Source organism: Salvelinus sp. IW2-2015, unplaced genomic scaffold (assembly GCF_002910315.2).
Source record: "Salvelinus sp. IW2-2015 unplaced genomic scaffold, ASM291031v2 Un_scaffold515, whole genome shotgun sequence".
Lineage (NCBI taxonomy): Eukaryota > Metazoa > Chordata > Actinopteri > Salmoniformes > Salmonidae > Salvelinus > Salvelinus sp. IW2-2015.
Window position 1 is genome coordinate 302,112 of NW_019942566.1, and position 11,580 is coordinate 313,691.

Sequence of the window (11,580 nt, forward strand, 5' to 3'; positions counted from 1 at the left end):
AAGAGAGTCATAGAGCCTGACGGTTTTTCAGCACTAAACTGTTTCAAACCATACATATTTCATTTTTGGTTCTATTTTAGCCTTAAGCCAGCTGTTATTTGATCATACAGATGCAGGTAGAGGTGCCAGGCCAGACAGACCACCTAAACACCTACCACGTTCCGGGTGTTCTCGGGCAGGTGCAGGCCATCAGCTGATTGGGMAATGGTTTCCATGGCAGCCTGGCGCGAGGCACCCAAGAACCTGACTCTGGCCTTGGCGTTCTTCTTGTTGCTGTTCAGAGTGCCGAGCGCCGCCTCGTTGTACAGCTCCAACTGCTCGTTAGTAATCATCTTCCTGTTATCACTCAGAACTTCCTCATGGACAGGGTCTGGAGGAGAGAAAGGGAGAGAGAGGGGGCATGAGAGAGGGGGGGTTGAAAAAGAGCGATGGAGGGGGAGGAGGACAGTGAGATTGGAAAGAGACGGAAGAGAGAAAATAAAGAAAGATGGAGCGGAGGGGAGAGAGAAATGCTTAATCAATATAAATTCCTCATTTTCAAAGCACCCATCAACATGTCTCCTTTTGATTGACTGGTAGATGAACAGTAAAGCACTAACCCTGTAAAACCCAGTAGACCTCCCCATCCTCAGCCAGCTGTTCCAGAGGCAAGGAGATGGCTGTGAGGTTGGCCCTGTACTGCTGCAGCGCCTCGCTGCTGCCACTACGCAACTTGATGGACCACTATGGGAAAGATTGAAATCTCTGATGAAATCCATCTAAACTATGCAGGAGGAAATGTGATAAATATGTGGTAAACAGAGTTGAGAGTGAGCATATTTCACTAACAGTGGCAGCTCCGATGATGACGACATCTGGTTTTACAGAAGGATCCTGAAACACAGTCAAGACGTCATATTAAATCATGCCATGTTACTATTTTGGAATGATCTTAAAATCGCAGTAAACTGTTGCTATGTATCGTCTGCTTACGGGCAACAGGAATAGCCTAATGCTGAGGGCTCTTCCAAGGGCTCAATTCAATCAAACCTAAATAAATCACAGTATTTATACAGTAACACTTAAATATAATCTCTCTTGMATATGCATTATCAAACAAAAAATACATTGCAAAAATCTCTCATTAAGTACACACTTTCACGAATAAGACGCGGATGTTTGAGGACAGAAGAGGTGTAATCTCTTCGATTATAATCACAGCCGTATATATTCCCCCCCAAGCAGACACATCGATGGCCCTGAACGAACTTTATCTGACTCTTTGTAAACTGGAAACCACACACCCTGAGGCTGCATTCATCGAAGCTGGGGATTTTAACAAGGCTAATCTRAAAACAAAACTCCCTAAATTCTATCAGCATATCGATTGTGCTACCAGGGCTGGTAAAACCTTGGATCATTGTTATACTAACTTCCGCGACGCATATAAGGCCCTCCCCCGCCCYCCTTTCGGAAAAGCTGACCACGACTCCATTTTGTTGCTTTCCCGCCTACAAACAGAAACTAAAACCCACCAGCCTCTCGCTCAGGTCTGTTCACGCTGTCCGACCAACATCTGATTCACGCTTCAAGACCTGCTTCGATCACGCGGCATTGGAATATGTTCCGCATTGCGTCCAACACAATATTGACGAATACGCTGATTCGGTGAGCGAGTTCATTAGAAAGTGCATTGACCGATGTCGTACCGACAGCAACGATTAAAACATTTCCAAACCAGAAACCGTGATTGAACGGCAGCAATTCGCGTGAAACTGAAAGCCGCGAACCACTGCTTTTAACACAGGGCAAGGTGAACGCGAAACAGCCGAATCCAAACCGTGGTAGCTATTCTCTCGCGCAACGGCCATTCAAACAAGCTTAAGTCTAGTAATGAGCAAAATAGGAGTCGCAATTCAACAGCTTCAGACGCAAAGAGGTTGTGGCAGGGTCCTACAGTCAATCACGGATTTACAAAAGAAAACAGCCCGTCGCGGACCAGGATGTCTTGCTCCAGACCAGGCTAAATAATTTTTTTGCTCGCTTTTGAGGGCCCCAAACCAATAACGTGCATGACACGGCCCGCTAAAAACCTGCGGGCTCTCCTTCACTGCACGCAGAGGTAGTAAAACATGTTAAACGCTGTTACGCCTCGCAGGCGCAGGCCCAGACGGCATTCCAGCCGCGTCCTCAGAGCATGCGTGAACCAGCTGGCTGGTGTGTTTACGGACATATTCAATGCAATCTCTTATCCGCAGTCTGCTGTTCCCTACATGCTTCAAGAGGGCCACCATTGTTTCCTGTTCCAGAAGCTAAGGGTAACTGAGGCTAAACGACTACCGCAGCCCGTAGCAATCAGCTTCCGTCATCATGAAGTGCTTTGAGAGACTAGTCAAGGACCCAATATGGCACTCTCACCCTACCGGACACCTAGACCACTCCAATTTGCTTACCGGACGCCAATAGGTCCACAGGACGACAGCAATCGCACCACACACTGGCACACTGCCCTAGACCCATCTGGACAAGAGGAATACCGGTTATGTGCGGAATGCTGTGTCATCGACTACAGCTTCAGCATTTAACACATAGTACGCCTCCAAACTCGTCATCAAGCATCGGAGACCTGGTCTCGACCCGCCCTGTGCAACGGGTCTGGACTTCCTGACGGGCTCGCCCCCAGGTGGTGAGGGTTAGGCTAAAAACATCTCCACCCACGCTGATCCCAACACTGGGGGCCACCACAAGAGGTGTGCGTTTCTGAGCCCTCTCGCTGTACTCCCTGTTAACCACGACTGCGTGGCGCATGCACGCCTCCAAACTCATCATCAAGTTTGCGGATGACACTAAAGTGGTAGGCTTGGATTACCAACAACGACGAGACGGCTAGCCAGGGGAGGTTGAGGGCCCTCGGAGTGTGGTGTCAGGAAAATAACCTCACACTCAACGTCAACAAAACAAAGGGAATGATTTGTGGACTCGGAAACAGCAGAGGGGGGAGCAACGCCTATCCACATCGACCGGGACAGTAGTGGAGAGAGGTGGAAAGTTTCTAAGTTGCCTCGGTGTAACTACATCACGGAACAAACTGGAATTGGTCACCACACAGACAGCGGTTTGTGAAGAAGGCGCAGCAGCGCCTCTTCAACCTCAGGGAGGCTGAAGAAATTCGGCTTGTCAACCAAAAGACTCACAAACTTCTAACAGATGCACAATGAGGAGCAATCCCTGTCGGCTGTACCAGACGCTGGTACGGCAACTGCTCCGCCCACCTAACCGTAAGGCTCTGCCAGAGGGTGTGAGGTACTGCAGCAACGCATCACGGCGGGCAAACTTTACTGCCTCCAGGACACCCTTACCACAACCCGATGTCACAGGAAGGCCATAAAGATCATCAAAGGACAACAACCACGCCGAGCCACTGCTGTTCAGCCCGTATCATCCAGAAAGGCGAGGTCAGACAGGTGCATCAAAGCAGGGACGAGAGACTGAAAAACAGCTTCTATCTCAAGGCCATCAGACTGTTTAAACAGGCCACCACTAACATTTAGCGGCCGTGCCAACATACTGACTCCAACTCCAGCCACTTTAATAATGGGAATTGATGGAACATTATGTAAAATTAATTCTCTTTTCAAATGAACTCCTACAAACGAGAGAGGAGGCGAGAGGTCTATTTACATATTTCATCAATTCATTTTAAATAGTGGCTGGATGTTGTCAGTATGTTGGCAGCGGCGTAATGTTAGTTGGTGGCTGTTTAACAGTCTGATGGCCTTGAGATAGAAGCTGTTTTTCAGTCTCTGCGGTCCCTGCTTTGATGCACCTGTACTGACCTCGCCTCTGGATGATAGCGGGGTGAACAGGCAGTGGCTCGGGTGGTTGTTGTCCTTGATGATCTTTATGGCCTCTCCTGTGACATCGGGTGGTGTAGGTGTTCTGGAGGGCAGGTAGTTTGCCCGGTGATGCGTTGTGCAGACCCTGCTACCCTGCTGGAGAGCTAGGTTGTGGCGGAGCAGTTGCCGTACACCGGCGGTGGTACACAGCCGACAGGATGCTCTGATTGTGCATCTGTAGAAGTTTGTGAGGTGCTTTTGGTGACAAGCCGAATTTCTTCAGCCTCCTGAGGTTGAAGAGGCGCTGCTGCGCCTTCTTCACAACGCTGTCTGTGTGGGTGGACCAATTCAGTTTGTCCGTGATGTGTACACCGAGGAACTTAAAACTTTCCACTTCTCCACTACTGTCCCGTCGATTGGATAGGGGTTGCTCCCTCTGCTGTTTCCTGAAGTCCACAATCATCTCCTTTGTTTTGTTGACGTTGAGTGTGAGGTTATTTTCCTGACACCACACTCCGAGGCCCTCACCTCCTCCCTGTAGGCCGTCTCGTCGTTGTTGGTAATCAAGCCTACCACTATAGTGTCATCCGCAAACTTGATGATTGAGTTGGAGGCGTGCATGGCCACGCAAGTCGTGGGTGAACAGGGAGTACAGGAGAGGCTCAGAACGCACCCTGTGGGGCCCAGTGTTGAGGATCAGCGGGGTGGAGATGTTGTTACCTACCTCACCACCTGGGGGCGGCCCGTCAGGAAGTCCAGGACCAGTTGCACAGGGCGGGGTCGAGACCCAGGGTCTCGAGCTTGATGACGAGTTTGGAGGGTACTATGGTGTTAATGCTGAGCTGTAGTCGATGAACAGCATTCTCACATAGGTATTCCTCTTGTCCAGATGGGTTAGGGCAGTGTGCAGTGTGGTTGCGATTGCGTCGTCTGTGGACCTATTGGGTCGGTAAGCAAATTGGAGTGGGTCTAGGGTTCCGGTAGGGTGGAGGTGATATGGTCCTTGACTAGTCTCTCAAAGCACTTCATGATGACGGAAGTGAGTGCTACGGGCGGTAGTCGTTTAGCTCAGTTACCTTAGCTTTCTTGGGAACAGGAACAATGGTGGCCCTCTTGAAGCATGTGGAACAGCAGACTGGGATAAGGATTGATTGAATATGTCCGTAACACACCAGCCAGCTGGTCTACGCATGCTCTGAGGACGCGGCGGGAATGCCGTCTGGGCCTGCAGCCTTGCGAGGGTTAACACGTTTAAATGTTTTACTCACCTCGGTGCAGTGAAGGAGAGCCCCGCAGGTTTTGGTAGCGGGCCGTGTCAGTGGCACTGTATTGTCCTCAAAGCGAGCAAAAAAGTTATTTAGCCTGTCTGGGGCAAGACATCCTGTCCGCGACGGGGCTGTTTTTCTTTTGTAATCCGTGATTGACTGTAGACCCTGCCACATACCTCTTGTGTCTGAGCTGTTGATTGCGACTCTATTTTGTCTCTTTACTAGGATTAGCTTGTTTGAATGCCTTGCGGAGAGAATAGCTACACTGTTTGTATTCGGTCATGTTTCCGTCACCTTGCCTGGTTAAAAGCAGTGGTTCGCGCTTTCAGTTTCACGCGAATGCTGCCGTCAATCCACGGTTTCTGGTTTGGAATGTTTTAATCGTTGCTGTGGGTACGACATCGTCAATGCACTTTCTAATGAACTCGCTCACCCGAATCAGCGTATTCGTCAATATTTGTTTGTTGGACGCAATGCGGAACATATTCCAATCCGCGTGATCGAAGCAGTCTTGAAGCGTGGAATCAGATTGGTCGGACCAGCGTTGAACAGACTGAGCGAGGGAGCTTGTTGTTTTGTTTCTGTTTGTAGGCTGGAGCAACAAAATGGAGTCGTGGTCAGCTTTTCCGAAAGGAGGGCGGGGGAGGGCCTTATATCGTCGCGGAAGTTAGTATAACATGATCCAAGGTTTTACCAGCCCTGGTAGCACAATCGATATGCTGATAGAATTTAGGGAGTTTTGTTTTCAGATTAGCCTTGTTAAAATCCCCAGCTTCGATGAATGCAGCCTCAGGGTGTGTGGTTTCCAGTTTACAAAGAGTCAGATAAGTTCGTTCAGGGCCATCGATGTGTCTGCTTGGGGGGAATATATACGGCTGTGATTATAATCGAAGAGATTACACCTCTTCTGTCCTCAAACATCCGCGTCTTATTCGTGAAAGTGTGTACTTAATGAGAGATTTTGCAATGTATTTTTTTGTTTGATAATGCATATGCAAGAGAGATTATATTTAAGTGTTACTGTATAAATACTGTGATTTATTTAGGTTTGATTGAATTGAGCCCTTGGAAGAGCCCTCAGCATTAGGCTATTCCTGTTTGCCGTAAGCAGACGATCATAGCAACAGTTTACTGCGATTTTAAGATCATTCCAAATAGTAACATGGCATGATTTAATATGACGTCTTGACTGTGTTTCAGGATCCTTCTGTAAAACAGATGTCGTCATCATCGGAGCTGCCACTGTTAGTGAAATATGCTCACTCTCAACTCTGTTTACCACATATTTATCACATTTCCTCCTGCATAGTTTTAGATGGATTTCATCAGAGATTCAATCTTTCCCATAGTGTCCATCAAGTTGCGTAGTGGCAGCAGCGAGGCGCTGCAGCAGTACAGGCCAACCTCACAGCCATCTCCTTGCCTCTGGAACAGCTGGCTGAGGATGGGAGGTCTACTGGGTTTTACAGGGTTAGTGCTTTCTGTTCATCTACCAGTCAATCAAAGGAGACATGTTGATGGGTGCTTTGAAAATGAGGAATTTATATTGATTAAGCATTTCTCTCTCCCCTCCGCTCCATCTTTCTTTATTTTCTCTCTTCCGTCTCTTTCCATATCACTGTCCTCCTCCCCTCCATCGTCTTTTTCAACCCCTCTCTCATGCCCCTCTCTCTCCCTTTCTCTCCTCCGACCCTGTCCATGAGGAAGTTCTGAGTGATAACAGGAAGATGATTACTAACGAGCGTTGGAGCTGTACAACGAGGCGGCGCTCGGCACTCTGAACAGCAACAAGAAGAACGCCAAGGCCAGAGTCAGGTTCTTGGGTGCCTCGCGCCAGGCTGCCATGAAAACCATTTCCCAATCAGCTGATGGCCTGCACCTGCCCGAGAACACCGGAACGTGGTAGGTGTTTAGGTGGTCTGTCTGGCCTGGCACCTCTACCTGCATCTGTATGATCAAATAACAGCTGGCTTAAGGCTAAAATAGAACCAAAAATGAAATATGTATGGTTTGAAACAGTTTAGTGCTGAAAACCGTCAGGCTCTATGACTCTCTTAACAGCACCATGTCAAATTACACTGTCCATCCTGTATACCTTGCACTTTAATTCATTGAACATTTGACAGCTTCTATGTTCACCTGCATTTGCCTAGTTAGTACATGAGTGGTGGCTCCCCTTTATAGAAACAGAGTGACAATTTTAGGGCCTTTGACACCTCCTGGTATAGAGGTCCTGGATGGCAGGCAGCAGCTTAGCCCCAGCGATGTACTGGGCCGTACGTATAAGGTTACATACCTTAAGACTGCGGTAACCTGCGAGTCTGTTACAGCACGAGCCGCCATGGCGGCTCATTCTAAACCTGCCCTGGGTTTGAGGTTTCCCAAAGGTACAGGTCTAGGATCAGTTTCTCCTCCCCCTAATCTTAACCGTTAGTGGGGAAAACGCAAAACTGACGCAAGATCCATGTCTAAGGGCAACTTCACCCTACACCTGAATAACCCTGTCACAGTAAACCTAACCTTTACCCTTCATCCGGAGCCAGGACAAGGCTTGCACTGTGCTGGAGTCTTCCGCTCTATAATAATGTCTCTCTACTCCACCAGGGTGCCATGATCCTGATGAATGCTGTGTGTAACAAGGTCCTGCGGCCATCGACGGCTCCTGCTGCCAATCTTGCCGGCCCCCAACCTCCTCCAGAAACTGACGGGTGTGTCTTCCTGGGCTCAGCACTGGTATTCCTGGTGCTTCATGCTCTGGGCCACACAAGGTACACGCTCCCTTGTGGCTCAGTCGGTTAGAAGGTCATGGGTTCTATTCCCGCTGGGGCCACATATATTGAAACATATACACTTAGACTATTTTGTGTTGTTCAGATCCAGGACTTCCAATTAAACAATTTCACTGGTGCTCCAACGTAAAAAGGAGCACACCATGAAATTTAGTAGCACCAGAAAAAGTCTTTTTATTGATTGAGATACAGCCTATATGAATTCTAGCTGCTTTTGAAGCACATGTTGTGCAATAGAAAATATGTAACACTGTAAACACATGAGTTTATTATAAAAACTAAATTGTTGATACGAATCCTGTCATTAAAATGAAACTCATTTGTAGAATATTAGGTTTCTACATTGTGTAAAAGCACTATTTTCCGATTGAGATGCATTACATTCAAATTTGTTCACTGTCTCTTTAAAAAAACGTCAGGTTTGTGATCGGGATGCACACCGATATGACATTTTTGGCCGACACCGATATCCAATATTTTCCTTGCAAAAAACAGATACAGATAGCGATATTTAAAATGTTCAGCCTTTTAAGCATTCTAGTACAGCTAAATAATTGAAACAAGGTGTTAAATGTTCATTTGTTCAGTTAGGAACAGATTGTTTAATAACTTGTAAATGAGAAAAATGACAAATCCATGAATGTATTTAATCCCACAACAATTATTTTATCTGCCCGCATTACAAAGATGCTGAAGTTGCTGGTGGCTCTTCTTACTATCCGGTTTTGACTGTGTGGAAAACGTCAACATGTTTTGAAAGAAATATTGGTTTTAACTAAAATGCAGTTAATCATTTTAGCTTTACTGTTTGAAAAAAAGTACTGTCTCTAGGCTGTCATAAACTGCTATAAATGGCTTAAACTTTTCAAGTGTGCTTAACTGACTTGACTAGCAAATGTGAAATTTACAACGCATCTCATCTTTCATTTAGGAATTCTTTATTTTTTACAAAAAGAACAAAACTGCTTTGTTTTAAATGAAATGAAAATCTTGACCCATACCAGCCATGAATAAACAACAGAAAAGCCACTGGGCTTAGTCAATGTTTTACAGTGCCATTAGATGGCTGGGTTCTAATATGACTGCCCATTAACAATTTTAACATTTGGGGGAGGTTTTTCTTCACAAAGAGCACCTGCTCGGCTTAGTCACGAGAGTCTGTTTCTTTTTTTCGTCTACAATGTGTGAAGCTGCACTGAAAAAGTGCTCACTGTCCACACTAGTACAGGGGAACCAAGATACTTGCGCGCAGCTTTAGCTAGGATGGGGGAACGGTGCTTGTTACTTCTCCAGTATCTAAGTGCATCTTCATTCCTGGGTATATAAGGTGCTGTCAGGTATCCTAGGATCTGCAAATAATGGATAAGGGGGGGGGGGGGTTAGTAATTTAATACAACATATTGCATTATTCTTGCATTCCAAAGGATCATTAGGCATAGATCAACATTGGCAAATGTTGGCTGATGTAGTAACAGAAAATAAAAATACAACGCATCTCTCTCACAGAGACAGACACACACACACTGACCAAAAAGTTATTTTGTTGGCATTTACGTATATTACTAATAAACATAGTCAAAACCTATTTCTTTCACTTACTTGCTGCCGTGCCGTTTCGTTGTTCATTTGTTCAGTCGTTTCATTCTCACCAAGGATTTCATCATACATGTCAAGCAGTGAAGTTTAAACATATTAACAGGCACTGGAAGTCCCGGCCCACTCCCCCCGACGTGGAGAGTGGCGAGGAGAAGAAGCCGGCACGGCGGCGCCGCCTCTCAGCCACAAGGTCCGTTCCAGGCCATGTGTAAGATGGGCCTCATCATGGCTTACTTCTACCTGTGTGACCGGGCCGACCATCTTCATGAAGGAGCAGAAGTTCTACACCCACACCACCTTTTCATCCCCCTCATCTATATGTTTGTCCTGGGATCTTCTACAGCGAGAACAGCAAGGAGGTGAGAGGGTTGGATGGAATGTTTTTAAGGAGTTGGAAAAAGTGGTATTTTTAGCAGAGTTGTTCTTGGAGGTGGAATCTTAGGCCTACATGAATTCAGAGATGTTTCTGTTTTAATGAGTTGTCGTTGACTGCTAAACTCAATCGTCCATGTCTGACTTGATAGAAGGCTCTATCCTCTATCTAGTGATTTTCTATTTCCCACGCAGACCAAGCTGCTGAACAGAGAGCAGACCGACGAGTGGAAGGGCTGGATGCAGCTGGTCATCCTCATCTACCACATATTGGAGCCAGCGCCGTGAGTTTCACCATTACCTTTGATTTATAATGATGTGTTAACTCTGTCGCTTTGAATATAAATTAAATGACCACATGTATAATTGCATTAGAAGCATTTACCATTTATATTTATTTTTCGAAGTGCTCAAACAAAGCATGTATCATGTGAGTATCCATGTAACCTATTTCATTTTTTATTTTTACTGTGATGTGTGATCAAGTGAAGGGGTGTTTTGTTTTAAAAGTCAATCTTCCTTCCCAGTTCATCCCTGTGTACATGCATGTTCGGGTCCTGGTGGCAGCATACCTCTTCCAGACAGGATATGGACACTTCTCCTTCTTCTGGCTCAAGGGGGACTTTGGACTCTACAGAGTGTGGCCAGGTAACTAATAGGTTTTATTAGAGTTAATAAATGTACTGTGGTACTGGTTCTAGCTGCTATACCTTTCCTAAGGGACTAAATGTAATGTAAAATACACAACTGCTGACATGTGGTGCCATAGAAACAATTAAAAGTTTTATCAAAAACCAAAACATGGATAGTTAGCAACAACTGTATTGATCACATATGTAGAGGTATTGATAAGGAACCCCTTGATAAGAGGGATCCGTATGGTCTGCCCAAGCTTACTTCACACAGGTTGTACTTTGGTTATGCTGCAGTATCAAGTTCCTTATCTCAAGTCACCCTCTGTGTGTCGTTGTTAAAAGCAATGTCTGTTCAACCATGCAAACTATTTCTATTTCATTTAGATAAATATCATTATTTTTTAAGCACGTTCCATGTCTGTACTTTAGAATGCTTTGTTAAAAGTGAGAATGCGCCATTTCCTGTTTCCTGTATCTGTATTCCGGGTGTGAAGATTCCCTAGGTACAGAACAAGATTAGCTTCCCTTCCCCCAATCCTAACCTTTACCATTAGTGGGGGAAATGCAAAACTTACCACAGATCAGCGTTTAGGTGCAACTTCACGTATTCCTGTCTGTCTCCAGGTCTATTCCGTCTCAACTTCCTGGTCATAGTTTTGTGTCTGGTGATGGATCGGCCGTACCAGTTCTACTACTTTGTGCCTCTGGTCACTTTCTGGTTGTCAATAATCTACACCACCATGGCCATGTGGCCCAGATACTGCAGAAAGAAGCCAACGGTCCGTTATGGGTCAGCCATTGTACTGGACAAGTAGTGGTAGAAGTAAGATAGCAATAAACCAGTGATTTTAAAAAGCAAAGAAATGCTTTGATTTTAAAAGTTGTTTAATTCAGAAGTGATTCATACTAGTTTGAATTGTGAAAACCTCTGTCCAGCCACAGTGAGTGTTTAGTCATTTGTCTTTTTACAGGTAAGTGGGATGTGGCACATTGGAATTCTAGTGAAGCTGCTTGGGCTGCTCCTGTTCATTGTTTCTTTGCATATTCACAGGTGAGTTCATCAATCCGCTTTATTCCACATTTAGAGGCTTTTAACTCGAGATTT

The 11,580-nt window shown here is 45.9% G+C and overlaps 1 protein-coding gene across 2 annotated transcripts in view; it reads right to left on the minus strand.

Moving 5' to 3' along the window:
• Positions 1–11,580, minus strand: part of casd1 (CAS1 domain containing 1) — a 38,166-nt gene that overhangs the window by 13,979 nt on the left and 12,607 nt on the right. For both annotated transcript variants that reach the window (XM_024135588.1, XM_070438157.1), the window contains 3 exons: positions 829–873; positions 600–723; positions 156–370 (listed from right to left, as the gene is read on the minus strand). In XM_024135588.1, the coding sequence (XP_023991356.1) occupies positions 156–370; positions 600–723; positions 829–873 (384 nt within the window). The remainder of the gene's footprint in view (positions 1–155; positions 371–599; positions 724–828; positions 874–11,580) is intronic.